A 17,886-nucleotide genomic window follows, 5' to 3' on the forward strand; every position below is an offset into this window, starting at 1 on the left:
CAAAATTCCTCATCAAAATGTAATAAACATGAAATAGCATAGATAACCCTTTTTAAATTTTGTCAAAGACACATCTATAAAATAGGATTGTAAAGATTGACGGTTTAATTTTCTGAATTTAGTGACTAATGAAATTTTCTTCATTTTACTTCAAACGCTGTAGAAAAAGCCTTGGACAAGCTTTTTTTCTGCAGAATTGTTTTGTTATGTAAATGATTTGAGTGATTTCTACCAAGCTCATCCTCTTCTCTCTCCCAAATCCTAGAGTTTGATCATTCATTCATTCAACAAACATTCTTTTATTGTGTTGCTAACAAAATTATTAGAAGAAAAAGTTTAAGTGTATTTTGGAATGTGTTCTGTCATGGTTTTAAATTTTTTCTCTTCTTTCCATCTTCTAGTTTTTTCAGAGAAGACTGGGATGCCCTTCAGGTTGAAGGAGTCAGTAAAAGTAGAAGGGCTTCCGTTCTGTGAGAATTGTTGTCAGTATGGCAACGTAGATGAATGTCTTTCTGGAGGAAACTATTGCAGCCAGAATTGTACTCGGCATATCAAAGACAAGTAGGTTTTTGTTCCATTCCATCTGCAGAATGGGTTTTAGAGTCCATGGTCATGGCTCTCTGACCTCTGTCACCCTTTCATGCCCTTTCTTTTTTCCAAGACGTTTCCTGTAGAAACACATGGATCTCCATCTCATTACTCAACCTGGTGACCTCAGTCATGTCTGATCTGAGTTTTATTGCCTGTGTTTTACCTGCAATACAATTTCTGCCTCTTTCTTTAGCCATTTGTTTACACGAATTTGATTGTTTCTCAGCTCAGAGTATTTAAAGTTCTCTGGGTCACATACATATTTTGATGATACTGATGTTTATTGAAACACAGTTTTGTTTATATTTGGAGGGTTCTTAGGTAACTCAGCTAAAACTCTACAAATGGAATAAAACTGATTGGAAATCAACTGAATGAAGACCATAGTGAGTAATGTAATGAATTATGTTACTGCTGATATCAGGGAAGACTAAGAAATACAAGACAGGGACATCAGCTGTGACTGACAGTGGTGTGACTTTGTCATTTGGGGGTTATTTGACAGAATTCAGCGTATTACCAAGAAGATGTATTTCTTGCATATAATTGTATGCTGTAAATAAATGACTTGACATTTATATTTCACTGGAGTTTCCCATGTATTTTAATTAGCACAGTCTTGTAAATTGTCTGTTTTTGTTGGGGCCAACTGATATTTTACAAAGTTACACTTGGCCTTTTTCATTTGGACTTGTTATTCTTAATAATTGATAAATCCTAGTTTTAAAGTTGCCCTGAAGACTAAAATATCTTTGAATAATTGATTCTTTTTTTAAAAAAAATTGATTTCAGGTAGGAAGGGAGAGGGAGAGAGAGAGAAATAATGATGAGAGAGAATTATTGATTGTCTGCCTCCTGCATGCCCCCTGCTGGGGACCTAGCCCACAACCAGGCATGTGCCCTTGACCGAAATCAAACCCAGGACCCTTCAGTCTGCAGGCCAACGCTCTATCCACTGAGCCAAACCAGCTAGGGCAATAATTGATTCTTGTATTAGTATGGGTTCCAGATGTGAAAGACAAATTATTTTAAACTTGTGAGACTCTGTTTTACATATAGTGCTGGTCTCCTTTTGAAATTAACGTAGAAGCTAATTTCCACTTTCTAACCTCGACAGTGTCACAATACATGATAATGATTTGACATGTTCCCTATCTATGATATTCTAATGTCTACACATTTATCCTGGTGGCTAAATATTTTCCCTTTGGCGGGTGATGTTTTAAAAGAATTTGCATTGATACTCACCATGTAGATGTTTGATAGGTATTGTTTCCTGTCATTATTTTGGGTTTACAAGCAGCAGAGATCAGAAGGAGGAAAGGGACCTAGGAGAAGACAACGAGGAAGAAGACCCTAAGTGCAGTCGGAAGAAAAAACCAAAGCTATCCCTGAAAGCAGACTCCAAGGAGGATGCAGAAGAGAGAGATGACGAAATGGTTAGTATCTCTTATGGGACTACCTGGGAATACGGGGGTGTTTCCTAAGTGGGTAGCACCATGGTCAAAGGCACTAGCTCTACAGCTAGTTACCGACTTCAAGTGCTGCTTCGGCGGCTCTCTGTGTTACCATCAGCACATTATCTACCTACTCTCTCTTTGTTGCTGTCCTCATCTCAAAATGGGAATTGTAAATAATAGTACCCCTTTCTTAGGGTGAAGAAGTATGAATTTCTGTGCTTATTGCTGGAGAGAAAGAGGCAACAGTAGACCTTCAGTTTTGACAATGAACCTTTAGTTTCTTTCAATAGCAAGATCCCAGTCCCATTTTAGTAAATTGCAGGCAGATCTCATAAAAACTATGTGAATAGATAGAAAATGGCACATCAGTGTCAGGTATATTTAGGGAGAACTAATTCACAGTATGCGAATTAAAATATAAATGTCTTATCCCTAAAGTATATATTAATGGTTCTTAGGAAAAGAGAACTTTAAGGTCTTGAGGCATTTTCCTTAAGATCAACTTTGAACAACTTTTATTTGCTAGTCACTATTCTAGGAGCTGAGAATACAGGATGAACAGGATAGCAGCGGGACAGGTCTCTACTCACAGGGACATTACATTCTTACTAAGGGAACATATAATAAAATAAATAAGAGAAATGTCAGCCTGTGATAAGTGCTTTGCTGAGAATTACAATAGGGCTTGAGGATTGGCTATTTTAAGTTGGGTTGTCAAGGAGGCCTCCCAGAGAAGGTGGCATGAACAATGTGATCTGAATACTAAGAAGGAGTCAGCTTGGTAAAGTTAGGAGTGAGGAGCCCTCTGGGAAGTGGAGCAGCTTAAGGAAAAGTTCCTACAGTAATGTGCAGCATGCTTTGAGGAAATAAAAGGAGACAATGCAGTTGAGAGTGGAGTCAGATGAAGCTGAAGAGGTCCAGGCCATGGAGGGCTTTATGGTATACCAGAGTAATGGGTTTTCATTGTATTTTGGGTGTGATGGGAAACCATTGGAAAGTTAAAGGCAAGGAAACACTGTGATATAATTTATGTTTTAAAATGATCACTCTAGCTTTGCCAGGTGAGAGCAAAAGTGGAATGAGGGAAACCAGTTAGGATTTTATTGTAGTAGACCAGCTAAGAGGGCTATGTAAGATAGAACAGGGGATTTGGGATCCGTTCGAGGTAGGTTTGCTGGTGTGTGAGGGAAAGAGAAGAATCAGGGCTAACTCTTAGGCTTTTGGCTTGAACCATTGACTGGATAATGATGCCCTTCAGTGAGGATGGGAAGGCAAGGCTGGAGTGTGGAATCTGGAGATACTTGGGCACCATGAGTTTGAGATGCTTATGAGACATCCAAATGGAGATCCAGTAGGCAGGTGTATGCATGAGTGTGGAGTACGGACTGGGGATATCTGGTAGGCAGGTGACCTTTAAAACTTAGGGAGAGAGATTAGATAGAAACCAGAAGAGGGCTGGGTTGGAAGAGACACTAGCAAAGGGACTGAGAAGAGGGGCCGGGGAGGTGTGAGGAATATCGGAACAGAGGGCCCCAGGAGCTAGGAGAAGAAAGGGGTTCAAGGAGGCGGGAGCAGGATCCCTGCTATTCTACAGAGTAGTTCTTGGAAATGCTCTTATTTTGTGATGACCTTAGGCCAAAAGCAACATAGCTCTCAAGTTACATATATCCTTACTTTCCTTAAAACTTAGGAAGTGAAATTGAAGAAAAGTATAAAACAAATAATGCTTTCTGATAGCACTCTAACTTTTGTTGGTGCCAGTTTCACAAACTTTCAGAAAATCATAGTTTTCTCTCTTATTGTAGGAGAACAAACAAGATGGGAGAATCCTGAGGGGTTCACAGAGAGCCCGAAGGAAAAGACGCGGTGATTCAGCTGTATTAAAGCAGGGTGAGTCGATGAAGAAAAGGCTTTACTTGCAACTTTATGAAACTTAAAATATTTCATGTGGGTAGACATTTTAGTCATAGTTGTAATGCACATTAGGGCAGCTAAGACTTTGGGATTTTTTAAATTAAATTTTATCCGTAAAGATTATAGTTTTGAAGAAATAGGTAAGGGAAAAATGGAAGTTAGTAACTTTCGAACAGTGTCCGGGCAAACACGAGAACACCTTACTTTATTTGAGCATCAAGTAGGTTTCATCTATTTCTGCGCTTTTATTAACACTTATGTTCTTGTTCATTTCCTAAGAGTGTAAGTTTTAAGTTTTTAATGTTTTCTCTCAAACCACAGCCTCCTAATATGGTACCTTTTTTTTTTTTTTTTAATTGTTCCTCTGGCAACACTTTATTCTCATGAGGAATCCAGTCCTCAGGCCCTTCCCTTGAATACTTGAGTGGATGAACTCCCACCTTATTCAGCATGGACCTCACGTTATTCTCCTAGAGCCCCAATGTCCTCTGCTGGGCTTTATCCCCATTGACCTGCCACATCGGCCTGGCCAGTCCTTCATGTTAGGTCACTCCACTTGCGCAGCTCCAGTTCCGCCCCGCCCAGTCATGTCCCTACAAATCAGGACTATGAACCCAGTGTTCCTCTTCTGTGATGGATGCATTCCTTGCTTGTTCATCTTTTAAGCCTTGAAAGAAAAGCGTTTGAAACATTTCATCCTGCCTCAAGCACACAACCTAACTTTTACCATTGGGGGAGATGGCTTCTAGTTTATGTCACTGAGATTAAAGGGAATAAATTCTCAGTTACTCAGCACTTTGCCTCAAAGATGTCATTAATCTTTCTCTCCCTTCACCTTCATTTCTATTCTCAGGGCCCTGTCCCCTGTGGGACCTTGTTTCTTTAGTCATTTACTTTGACTCCTTAGCAATTCAGACTTTTTTCTCTTCATGAGCTCCACCCTAGCTGGTTCAGATCTCATCCCTAAAATACCTTTCCCCCAATTTTGTTACCTATCAAGCTATTGCATTTTCCTTTTATTTCCATTATTTGCCAAGTTAATCCCAAATAAAATTGATGTTAGCTGACACCGTATCTTTATCACATATATTCGTTTGCTGCTCAAAATCTGTCCCTCACTGAATCGATTTTCTTCCCTTTTACCCCAATTGGCAGCCATTCCCTAGCCACTCAGTGCACTGGCCATTTCTAATTTTCAACTTCTTGATCTCTTAGCTTTTGAGCATCCTGCCTCTAGAAGCACCTGCTTCCTGTAGCTTCCATGGTTCTCTTCTGTTTTGATTTTCTGCTGCGTCTTCTTCCTTTACTCGGAGTTCTTCTGAGTCTTTCTTCTACCCTCATAGCTGCAGATACACCCTGCAGTTCACTGCTTGGCTCTCATTTCCTTGGAAGAGGAGCCAAGACAGGAGACTGAGAACACCAGCTGTGGTAGTAAGAGAAGAGCCAGGCCTAGTGGTATTTAGGGAAGTGAGAGCTCACAGTGCACATCTGTGAATGTTTTAGACTTGGAGATTCTGTCATTTTAATCTTACTTGCCTTTCAGGTTTGCCTCCTAAAGGAAAGAAGGCCTGGTGCTGGGCATCCTACCTGGAAGAGGAAAAGGCTGTGGCAGTGCCAGCGAAGCTATTCAAGGAGGTACGGCCGCTCTGGAGAGCGCTGTGTCCGACGGCACGGAGCTGCCCTACTATCTGGAGTCGGCACTGCCATGTCCGCTGTCTGTTTAGGACCTGTGACTTGGGATGATTTCTCAAGCATATTGTTTGGCATGTGTGTATTTATGTGGAGGGGTACCTGCAGGGCCAGCCAGCATTAATACATGACACCTCCCTCTCCCCCAAGCTGTGTGCATAGGCACATAGCTATACACATGCTCTTTTCTCTCAGCATTTACCAGCTTTCACTCAATTTTAAGAGATATTTCTGCTATTACTAAAAAACTAGTAGATAAAGAAAAACTGGCATGAAATTTCATGTCAACATGAAGGCTTTGAGAGAATAGAAATGAGTTACTGAGGTTTACATAATATCACAACAAAAATCTAAAAATGAATTACTATATTTTATTAACTATAGTGAAAATATTGTATCATAAGTAATTTAAAATCAGTTAAAGGTATAGACGCCAAGTGTAATTCTAGCTAGGAGCTGCTGCCCCTGGGCTAAAACAGGGGTCAACAAAGGGCCTTTCTATAAAGGGCCAGAGAGCAAGCATTTTAGGCTTTGTGGGCATCTGGTCTCGGGTGCTACAGCTCAGCTCTGTTGCTGTAATGAAAGCAGCCATAAGCAATATATAGGTGAATGAATATGGCTGTATTCCAATAAAACTTTAATTACAGATGGTGGCCTAGATTTGACCCATAGACTATAAGTTGACTCCTAGCTTAAATTATTTAATATTTAATCATAGTATGTAATAAGTCTGCCATCAATATCTTGTTATATATGTAGGAATTTAGGGATTTTTAAAAAAGTATGACAAGTAAATATTAGGACGAGTTCTCTACAGTAACATTTAATTTAAACAGTAGTAATCACTTTTGTACTTATTCTATGTAATTATTTACTGTAACTTCGGTCCTTTGGGGAATAGCCTTTTAACATTTTTTAAAAAGAAATTTTCTATATAGGCCCAGCCAGCATGTCTGAGAGGTTGAGATAAGCAATGTATGTAGATCCAAATCCTCTTCCCCTCTTAAACCAAATGATAACATATGTCATTCATACTGTTTTTTGGACTTTGCTTTTTTGTTAACTTAATTTGGAAATTATTCCATCTCAGTTCATTATTTCCTTTATCATTCTTTGATATTAATGCATAAAATTCAATCTTACGGCTGTTCCATAATAGTTTAAGCTGCTCCCTATGGATTGACATGTGACAAATATTGACATATATGACACATACATATATATGATATATGTGTCAACCTTTAGGAAGCACCTTAAGTTATTATAGATTAGACATAAGAAGGAATACTATATGTACATATGGAAGATAGATACACGAATCTTTTGCCATGTAAATGTTTTAATGAATAATTTTGTACACCTGCCATTTTGCACATATGGTTATCTCTGTTGGATAATTTCCTAGAATTAGAATTGCTGAGCTGAAGAAAGTGTTCTTTTTTAATGGATATCATGAGATTGCAACTTATATCCCTACTGGTGATGTCTGTGTGCATGTTTCCCTAGAGTCTTGCCAACAGTGTTATCAAACTTTTTTATCATTACCAACCTGATAGGTGAAATATATTTTTGTGTAATTTTTGTATGACTTTTATGAGTGAAGATTAGCATCTTTTCAAATATGTAAAACATTTAAATTTTCTTTTATGTGACCTCTTTGTAGTCTTTTATCCATTTTCCATTGGATCATGAGGTGATCCTTGTCTTTTGAATTTTTAAAAGTTATTTATTTATTTGGTTAAAGACTTTATTTAAGAATGGTAATTATTCGTAATTTTAATTAGACATCCAGGATAAAATACTAAAACTGCTGTCATTTTTCATTGTAGTATCAATCCTTTCCATATAACAAAAATGGGTTTAAAGTTGGCATGAAATTAGAAGGCGTAGACCCTGAGCATCAGTCCGTGTACTGCGTCCTCACAGTGGCTGAGGTAAGCTTTATTTTTAAAGTAAAATGGTGACTGTGGAGTTTTAATAATGGGAAAAGATGCCACTTGTTGAAGACATGCAAAGCTCAGGCTGCTCCCAAGTCATTATTTGAGAAAGAGGACCTGTTGACTTCTCTGTATCTGTACTAGCCTTGGTCTGGCTGGATATCACTGCATGTGGAACTTTATGAAGGACAAGAAGCCAGCACACAGACAGTGTGCAACAGGGCAGGCGCTCTGGGACTCCGCAGCAGCCGTGTGCCCTGTGCTGGGCTGGCTGCTTCCACACCAGCCCCGCACCGTGATGCGCGAATGAGAGGGGATGTGTGCATGTGGGAAACGTATTTGTCACCCCATATCCATGCTCCTGATGTAACCAGAGATGAAGCCAGAACACGGCAGCCCAGCCTTTCCCATGTACACAATAGCCTTTGCCTTTGGGTTTTGTCATGTGTTTGCTTGTGTTTGCTGCTGTTAATGAGGGTGCTTTGATTAACATAAGCTGTATCATACTGGATGTCCATGCACACAGCATTCTGCGTGTGTTTGTTTTTTAATTAATCAACCGTCACCTATTTCAGGTTTGTGGGTACCGGATAAAGCTGCACTTTGATGGGTATCCTGATTACTATGACTTCTGGGTTAATGCGGACGCTCTGGATATTCACCCAGTTGGGTGGTGTGAGAAAACTGGCCATAAGCTCCACCCTCCCAAAGGTATTGTCACTTTTTGGTTTCATATTTTAAATTCTATAAAAACATTTTTACCTGTTGATTTAGAATTTTTAAGAATTCAGTCTCTATAATTCAGATAGGCCCAAATTCAAGCTTGATGAACAAATACATTCATTAGAGTGAAAGGGAAAAAAAGTAGAATCCTATTCAAGAGAATAAACTATGTCCTTGTACTTATTTGCATATAAAATAACATTTGCATGATACTTACTTTTGACTACAAATAAATTTTAGCTACAGATTTCTATTTTATATATATATATATATACTTGAAAAAGCTGATTTGAAAAATTACTTCTAACCTGTTTACAAAATTAAGTTTACTTACTCATATTTTAATGTATATGAAATCTCAAGAAATCATGCGTTGAATATATAGATGTCAATATTTAGCAGATTGGAAAGGACAATATAACACTAAAAATTGGTTTAGACCAGCCGTGGGCAAACTACGGCCCGCGGGCCGGATCCGGCCCGTTTGAAATGAATAAAACTAAAAAAAAAAAAGACCGTACCCTTTTATGTAATGATGTTTACTTTGAATTTATATTAGTTCACACAAACACTCCATCCATGCTTTTGTTCCGGCCCTCTCATCCAGTTTAAGAACCCATTGTGGCCCTCGAGTCAAAAAGTTTGCCCACCCCTGGTTTAGACGGTGGTTGAACTAATAGCAATTATTTTTTTATTATTGAGTTCTTTACAGTCTGCCAATAATTTTGCCTGTTTCATGTTTACATAAAGATCCAAGAACAATAGATACCATCTTTCAGTCCATTTCTTTGTTTAATAATGGCATATTTCCTTCCTTTTCCAGCTATTGCAATAGTAGTGTTAACATGATACAAAAGATCCCGGTTACTAGTTTGATATTTTGGGCCTGTCTCATGGTTATTGTTTTTTAATGGCATCCTTTGGTTTTAAGTGAAAAATTAATGGCAGGATGGTATTTTCAAATAGCTGAGGGATTAAACAAAAACATATAGAAAAATATGAAGGTAAAAAAGAAAATCTGTAAGCCTTTATATGAATTGACTGCTTATATATGGTGACTTACTAGCTGTTCTTTTCATGCTTTTAATGGAAGTAGCAGAGAGCACATGAGCAGAGAAGATAAAATGCTAAATTTCCTTTTTGTAAGGAAAGGTTGGCTTTATCAATATTAAGCATGAAATTGTGAAAATTAAGGCAAGGACATTTCCATTATTCTAATTTATCAGCATGCTTACTTCATAAATCTTGAATTATCAATCCTGTGATAATAGGCCAAAAAGATTTAATCTGTTGTATTACTATTTTTCCAGCTTCCCATTAATTCTTACAAGTTAGTCTCCTGAAATAGAGTAGGTAAGGGAAAAATAAAGAATTTGACTATTCCAGATCACTAGCCTACTGCTAAGGAGTTCTACATATACTGATAGAAATGCCCGGGTAATAAAAGAAGCATACCTAAGTATAATATGTATTTACTTCCTTACACCTTTTCTTTATATCCATTACTGTTTATTCAGAATTGAAAAAAAATAGTATAATTTGTTGTAAATAAACACAACCTATGTATAAAAATGCATAGTTATGAATTATGATTTAAATTTTGTCTGTTTAAAAAACCACTTGGCCCTGCCAGTGTGGTTCAGTAGTAGAGTGTCAACCTATGAACCAGGAGGTCACAGTTCGATTTCTGGTCAGGCACTTGCCTGGGTTGTGGGTTCAACCCCCAGGGCAGCCGATTGATGATTCTCTCTCATCGATGTTTCTGTCTTTCTCTCCCTCTTCCTTCCTCTCAAAGTCAATAAAAATATATATATTTTTAAAATCACTTGATCTCCTGATTTTGGCATGTTTGAATTACAGATAAAAATGGGAATGGACCCCAGCTGGTTTGGCTCAGTGAATAGAGCATCGGCCTGTGGACTGAAGGGCCCCAGGTTCGATTCCGGTCAAGGGCACATGCACGGGTTGTGGGCTTGATCCCCATTAAGGAGCGTGCAGGAGGCAGCCAATCAATGATTCCCTCTCATCATTGATGTTTCTATCTCTCTCTCCAGGAGCGTGCGGAGGCAGCCAATCAATGATTCCCTCTCATCATTGATGTTTCTATCTCTCTCTCCCTTTGTACCTGAAATCAATAAAAATATATATTTTTTTAAAAAGTGGGAATGGAAAACTAAGTGTGAAATATTTTGCTATGTTACTAAGTCTGTTTATATGTTCTTGCCCTAGGTTATAAAGAAGAAGAATTTAATTGGCAGACTTACCTGAAGACATGTAAAGCTCAGGCTGCTCCCAAGTCATTATTTGAGAATCAGAATATAGTAAGTACATCCAAAATACTTTTTCTTAAAAAAAAAAAAAAAAGTGGCTGTTGAGTGTAGGATAAATTCCAAGTGATAGCAAGAAACTATAACAAATTTTATTGCTTTGGTAAAGAGAGTACTCTTACCTTAATTAAATTTTAAAATTAGTTTAAAATCTTCATAAGTAAACTTTTTTATAGCTATATCATGGTTGTCTTTTTTTATTGAATGGTAGCAGGCAACATAGTACAAAATGCAGGTGTAATTTACAGTTAAGGTGCATAAAAAATTAAATTGATGGGATACTTTATTGTTACTGTCATCTGTTCAGGGTGCTGCTACAGTGGGATTCACACAGTGAGGCGAGTGGAGCCCTGTGTGGATTTGTATGCTTGCCTTCACTCTAGCTTCCAGCTTTATTTTCAGTACAACAGCAGCACAATCTGATGTGTGTGTACTTTCTCCTTCTTGACCTGTATTACGACTTTCCATTACATTTGACATCTCTGAGGAAGCCTGATACCTTACATTCTTCTTCCTGGCCCAAGTTCTGATCCAATTGGAAAGAACAGAGAGCAAGCAGGTAGAAAACCAAAATATTGTCTTTGTAACTGGTAAGGGCTCAGTTGCATGGCCTATATCTGCTATCAAATGAGCTTCTTGCTTCTGAGCCCTAGAATTAGAGAGATTTACTGGCCCTTCCTGCCCCACCTCCCAAACCCAGGAGCATTGGACCAGGGCATACACACCCTCCCACATTTAGAGTATGACCTGTTCCTTCTTGCGGATTCACCGGTCAGGTAACAGGGAGTGAGAATGTGGAAAGAGGCAGTAACGTTTCCATAACATTCCCTCCAAATGAAAATATATATGAGGATTAGGGAAGATGTTCTTCCTTCCCTCCGCCCGCCCAAATACCTTCCATTTGGGAAATGATTTTAACCTGTTGTTTTCAGCATCAGTGGAATGGCTAAAAGATTCTCTGATCAAACTGAACATAAGCCTGGTCTAATTAGAGAACTGAAGGGTGTGTGTGTGTGTAATAGAAATCAAATGAGCCATGTTAATATTTTAAAGCATCTTAATTGAAAGGATAGTTTAATTGCTGGAATGTAAATTCTGCATTGTTAGTAGGTATTTTCTGTCAAGACAAGGCCAGTTAGGTGGAAAACCCAGTGGCCTGCTCTCACGACTCCAAGTTTCTCATCCCTGCCTGGTTCTCTGATGAAGACTTCAGTTGGGGATTTGATTAACTGCCTTGAACCGTCTTCTTAAATTCCGTGCTTTGCTAGCACACAACTTAATCTTGGGTTATGTGATTGGTATCTAAGAAGCAATTAATTTTTGTAGTTTCCTCTACCTTAGAATATTCAAATATTTATGGTCAGAACTCTGATAGATAATTTCAGGACTTAAAAGTATGCTACAAACTATCTTTGTAGCATCAGTGACTGCTTCTTTAATTCAGCCAGGACTGAATTCTAACATTTTCAGGTACCAGGCCATCTATAGTTTGTAATGACAGTGGTATATTTATACTAAAAAGAGAGACAGCATCTATTTTGCTTAAAGTAATTAGGATAGTATCAGTATTTTTCAGAAGGATTTTATTTTTATTTATTTTTAATTATATTTTTATTGATTTCAGAGAGGAAGGGAGAGAGAGAGATAGAAACATCAATGATGAGAGAATCATTGATTGGCTGCCTCCTTCAAGCCCCACACTAGGGATCAAGCCTGCAACCCGGGCATGTGCCCTGACCTGGAATTGAATTGTGACCTCCTGGTTCGTAGGTCAACACTGAACCATTGAGCCATGCTGGCCGGGCAGAAGGATTTTATTTTTAGATGGGCAGAAGTATTGTGATGGGTATAATTGATGCCCAAGTACACTTCTCTGAGATTAGGATATTTTTCCTCACAAAAGATTATAAGGAAAGTTTACATTTTACTGCCCCTTAAGCACTAAATTTTATTGAATTTTTTATTATCTTAGCTCCATATCCCAGATGGCTAATAATTTGTGGATTTCCTTATATTACAAACTATTTGAATAGCTGTATATATTAACAGCCAGTTCATTTATGAAGATGACCTACTTTCAGTACTCTTTTGAGAAATCTTTTCAGAAGTGGGAATGAATGTGTACTGACTCACACACATTTTTAACTTACTAAGTGCAAAATTAGTTATTTTGTGTAAAATAATTTTCATTGTTAACTCTGTAATCAAGGAAGAGAAAAACAGAAAGGGAATTTATTTGGTGAATCAGACTTGCCTAACTACTATAGTCGTCTAAGGTACCAAAACACGAGTTAATATTAATTAAACTCTGTGAGGCTGAGGGTGTTTTAGTTTTGAGTTCCACGTAGTTAATTGGGACAGTTAATTGGGTGTAGCAACAGGGCATTTTCTTATTGCTCTGTTGGAAAGTGACCCTGCTGTAAAGCTGGTGCTTAATTCTTAAACGATGTGGACACAGCTGGTGGATGCCAGGCCTTCACCCAGAGGTGCAGAGAGGGTGTGGGTCTCACTGTTGAGTGTGTGCTCATCTCTAATTAAATCTGTGTGTTTCATAGACAGTGATCCCATCAGGCTTCCGAGTTGGAATGAAGCTTGAAGCTGTAGACAAAAAGAACCCTGCGTTTATCTGTGTTGCTACGGTAACAGATATGGTGGACAATCGTTTCCTGGTACATTTTGACAACTGGGATGAGAGCTATGACTATTGGTGAGACATTTTTCCATTGCAGTGTGTGCTTTTTCTAATTTAGTGTTTATCCAGGTAAACCAGTTGCATGGTTTAAAAACAATCGTAATGCAAAGTTTGAACAGAAAATAAAAAGCTACCCCACTCTTTTCTACTTCAGATCTTTAACTTTTTCCTGTTCCCTACAGTGTGTATTTCTAAATGGCACCCTTTAGTTCTACTTTGTGATTTGTCCTTTAGTTGACTTCCTGCTGTGGACGTGCACCCCATCCCAACATGTGCTCACACGTGACACACAACAGACTCACAGCTTCCCCCTGCAAGCTTGGGTGTCATCCCTTATTTTTTAGAAAAGTATTTTCATCTATCTCTCATATTTTTATGCCTAATAGCTAATTTAACCATTTACAATAACTGAATACAAATATAGTAATTGAGAAATATTGTTTTTAATCCTTATTGTGTTTGGATATACTACATAATGTAGTAAGAGCAACATATTATAAAATTATAATTATAAAATAATTATAATAAAGCCACTATATTTTGATTAAGTAATTAAAGTAATGATTTTACATATCGAATTCATGTTCATTGATCATTATAATTCAGTTTCCTGATGAAAGGCATTTCTGAAGTGTTTAGTTCCTTCTAGAGAAAACTTGAAATGATAAAATTTTAGAGCAGTGATAGATATCTCGGATTCTTAGGCACTCATCAGTTTTACTTGCGTTATTTTAAAAAAGAGATATTGAAAGTCATTTGCTATTCGATTAAAAAAATCCTTTATATTATATGTTACATATGCTTTTTATAGAATTTTTAAGATATGGATAAGTAATTCTATGCTTACATCACAGAGTCAATTACTTTTGAACATCTTGGTGTGTTTTTCCCCAGATTTTTTCTGCAAAGCATAATAATTTTTCCTCAAAGGATATCTTTTTATTTAGTTTGCAGTGAAAACCTTTGTTGAAATACAGACCATTTCAAGTATATACCAAAGTAGAGTAAGAGAGTGACCCTCCTGCCGTCATTACACGGCACCAGCACTTACCAATTTATGTCCACTCTTGTCTTCTCTGCATTCTTACTCCTAAAATCTCAATTCCAGGATTGTTCTAAAGCAAATCCCAGAAATCATAACATGTCATCTGTGAATATTTCATTATGTAACTTCTAAAGATAGAGATTCTTTTTTTCTAAATATATAATGTTACAAATGCTATCATGTTACTAACATATGTAAACATTCCACCCAGTTGTCTTGGGCTTTATTTTAGTTTGGTTCTAGGTCCAGATGAGGTGTACACTTTGTGATTTCCTGGATGTGCCTCTTACCTTTTTATTGATTTTAGAAGGAGAGGCAGGGAGACGGGGGGAGAGAGAAACATCAGTGTGAGAGAGAAACATCAATCAGCTGCCTCCTTCACACCTCCTACTGGCGATGGAGCCTGCAACCCTGGCATGTACCCTGGCCAGGAATCGAACCAGCAACCTTTCAGTACAGGTTTTGGCACTCAACCAACTGAGCCACACCATCAGGGCCTCTTGATCTTTTCTAAAGTATAGATTCCAGTTCCTCTGTATCTTTTTCTTCTCCTTATAACTGTTCGTGAAGAGACCAGGTTGTTTATCCTATTGAGTCTCCCATAGTCTGGGTTTGCTGATTGAATCATTGTCATGTTGCTTACCATGTTTTTCTGTTCTTCATATTCCCTGTAAATTAGTGGTTTTGTGTCATTTAAAATTATCTGTATTGATCTTCAGTGAGCGAATGGATGAGAAACTAAATTTAGAAATAATGTCAGTCTGTCCCTTCTGGGTTAAATACATGTCTCCCCATCTGTGTTTGATGTGCCATGATGATGGCAGTACCAACGTGATGACTGGGGTCTAGTCCCTTGATTAATAAATGAAATTTTAAAGCAATTATTAGAGGGATTGATCAAAAAAGAAAAAATAAGAGAGAACTCATGGACATGGACAACAGTGTGGTGATTGCAGAGATAAGGGATGGGTGGAGGTGGAAGAGGACAGAGAGAGGATAATGATGATGGAAAAAATAAAATGATTTGTTGAAATGAGAGCTTTTTGTTTTTGAAGTTCTGATTCATTTAGAGAGAATGGTTTGTTTTTAGGTTTTGCTTGATTTAAACAAAATGGGTGAATGTTTAGTTATTTTACAGGGCTCTTAAAGTGTAAGTTGCTTGTTTGACATAAGATCTATTTGACATACTTCTGGGTAATAGTGATGAGGAAGTCTAGAAGAATTTGTTTGATGCCTAGAGAGTAGGAAGAATCCTGAGTTCTTTTTTAGAAAGAGCAGAGAGAAAAAAATGATCTCTTGTAGCTCTGATTTTGTACTTTAATGAGCACAAAATAATCATTTTTAGGATGGAATGTACTCTGAGGATTTACTTATACTTTTAACTGTTGACATGAAATTATATTTTGTTAATTGTCAGAAAAAGAATACAGTGTTCCCTTCATCAGTATGCAATTGAGGCACATTGAAAATAGCTTAAGTGCGCTGGAATTTCTCCAGCCCACTTAAATATTATGTTCTTTGATCTTTGAATTTTGAAATATTTTTTTTCTGCATAAATTACTTAAGTACGTAATTGAGGTTACAAATTGATTGCCTTTTTCAATTTAAAATAGTTTGGAACTGAGATTTTGTTTTCCCCTTTGAATTGGGTAATCATTTTATCTCTTTACCTTAGTAGAAATTTAAACACACACACACATTTGTGATATTACATGTTTGGTTGCAATAAAACATTTCTTCCTTTCTGAGAGGAACACAATGTAAAATTTAAATCCATGTAAGATTGAAATCTTTTTTTTAAAAGGAAAATTGTATATATTAGAATAAAAACTGGCTTACCTCCGGGTTTCTGTTTAATTCTGTACCCTTGACAGTCATTGGACTTAGAATCATCCTTAATATCACAGAATATTGAACTAGCAAGGACTTTGAAGATGTGGGTGGGAGAGCCATCGCAGTGGAGGTGCCCCGTCCTCCCAGGCAGTGGCCGCCTCTTCCCCTCCTCATCTTCCTGCTGCCTGGGCTGGGCTCCTCACGGAGCACCGGGAGAAGGTGTCACCCCCTCTGCTCCCCCAGGCACTGGGAAGGAATGTAATTTTTAAGAAATGTTCTTTTCATGTGATCGTGTCTTTTGGGAACCAGGAAGGCATGAAAAACAGGACTTAGCTGACTGTTGAGTTGACAGACCTAGAGGAATGAGGCTGCAGCTTCAGCCGTTGAATTCAGTCTGGTGCTCCTGTGAGTCAGGGCGAAAATCATCAAACAGATCCATGAAAAAGAGAAGCACTGAGTTAATGAATTAGACCAAACAGGCTGCTGGAGCCTTTTACTGAGTGTATTTAAGTGGACAGTGAACATTTTTGTTTCTTTTTGTTGTTTTTTTAGAGATGGAGCTTTTACATTCACAAATTGAGAGTAACAGTAATTTTTTGTGTGTCCTCAAAGTAATGTTTGCAACATGTTGTCAATATCTTAGAGAAATGTCAAAGGTAACAGGTTTGCTGTCATCTGTTGAATTTGGGGCGCCCCCTTGGCGACAGGAATGAGTTACCCAGATGAAAGAATCCTGGGCGGCTGCACTTCAGCCCCCAGGGGCTCAGGATCTGGGGAGGGAGAGGAACACACCGCTGTCTGGGCTGCAGGGTAGGTGGTGGTTAGTGCTTAGTTATTAGAACCAGCTGCTTGCTGGCAGTCGTGGCATGGGGAAGGAAGGGCTGGCAGACTCCTGGAGAGTTCTTCAGGAAGGCTTCTTGGAGGACATGGGATTTGTGCTAGACCTTGAAGGAGGATAGGAATCGGTACTTAGATGTTGCCATGGAATTTTCCTGGCCCAGGAAAGCTTGTGTTTAAGCCCCCGGTGGGTGGGAGTGGGGGAGAAAACAAGGGTATGTTTGGGGAATCGCAGCCAATCTAGTCAGGTAAGTGGCTTAACTCTTCTAAGCTTTAGTCGCCTCCTTTACAAACAGGATTAACAACAATACCTATCTCATAGGGTCTCATAGCTCATGTGAGGATTAAAGTAAGGGTTTTAGAAGCAGAAACCAATTTGCAAAGAGTAAAGAGATGACTCTAAGGGACATCAAGCAGCTGGAGTTTGGCCCTGAAGGTGAAAGTGGATATTGCTGAGGGGAAGTCGACCTTAGGAGGGTTTGCTGCAGAGTTTGAGCCTGGTTACAAGCCACACTGTGGAGGGAAAGAGGGGAGCTATCCAGACTGTGGACAGTTGGGGGCACCAGGCTAACCTTGGGATAGGACAAACTCTCTTCCCTCTCAGCCTAGAGAAAATGAAGAAATTAAAGGAAAACACACTAGGGCAGTGGTTGGCAAACCGCGGCTCGCGAGCCACATGCGGCTCTTTGGCCCCTTGAGTGTGGCTCTTCCACAAAATACCACATGCAGGCGCACACGTACAGCGCAATTGAAACTTCGTGGCCCACGCGCAGAAGTCGGTTTTCGTTCTGGGAGAGTCTATTTTGAAGAAGTGGCCTTAGAAGAAGTGGGGGGTGTC

At 38.5% G+C, this 17,886-nt stretch overlaps 1 protein-coding gene across 6 annotated transcripts in view; it reads left to right on the plus strand.

Annotated features, from left to right (window-relative positions):
- L3MBTL3 (l(3)mbt-like 3 (Drosophila)) overlaps positions 1-17,886 on the plus strand; it is a 95,689-nt gene that overhangs the window by 38,190 nt on the left and 39,613 nt on the right. For 4 of the 6 annotated variants that reach the window (XM_014533799.1, XM_014533797.1, XM_014533801.1 and 1 more), the window contains 8 exons: positions 402-561; positions 1,883-2,030; positions 3,857-3,941; positions 5,509-5,600; positions 7,484-7,588; positions 8,167-8,302; positions 10,544-10,635; positions 13,197-13,348. In XM_014533799.1, coding sequence (XP_014389285.1) covers positions 402-561; positions 1,883-2,030; positions 3,857-3,941; positions 5,509-5,600; positions 7,484-7,588; positions 8,167-8,302; positions 10,544-10,635; positions 13,197-13,348 — 970 coding nt within the window. The remainder of the gene's footprint in view (positions 1-401; positions 562-1,882; positions 2,031-3,856; positions 3,942-5,508; positions 5,601-7,483; positions 7,589-8,166; positions 8,303-10,543; positions 10,636-13,196; positions 13,349-17,886) is intronic. The other 2 variants (XM_005858984.2, XM_014533800.1) reach the window with 2 other exon arrangements.

The sequence above is a fragment of the Myotis brandtii genome, unplaced genomic scaffold (genome assembly GCF_000412655.1).
Source record: "Myotis brandtii unplaced genomic scaffold, ASM41265v1 scaffold123, whole genome shotgun sequence".
NCBI lineage: Eukaryota > Metazoa > Chordata > Mammalia > Chiroptera > Vespertilionidae > Myotis > Myotis brandtii.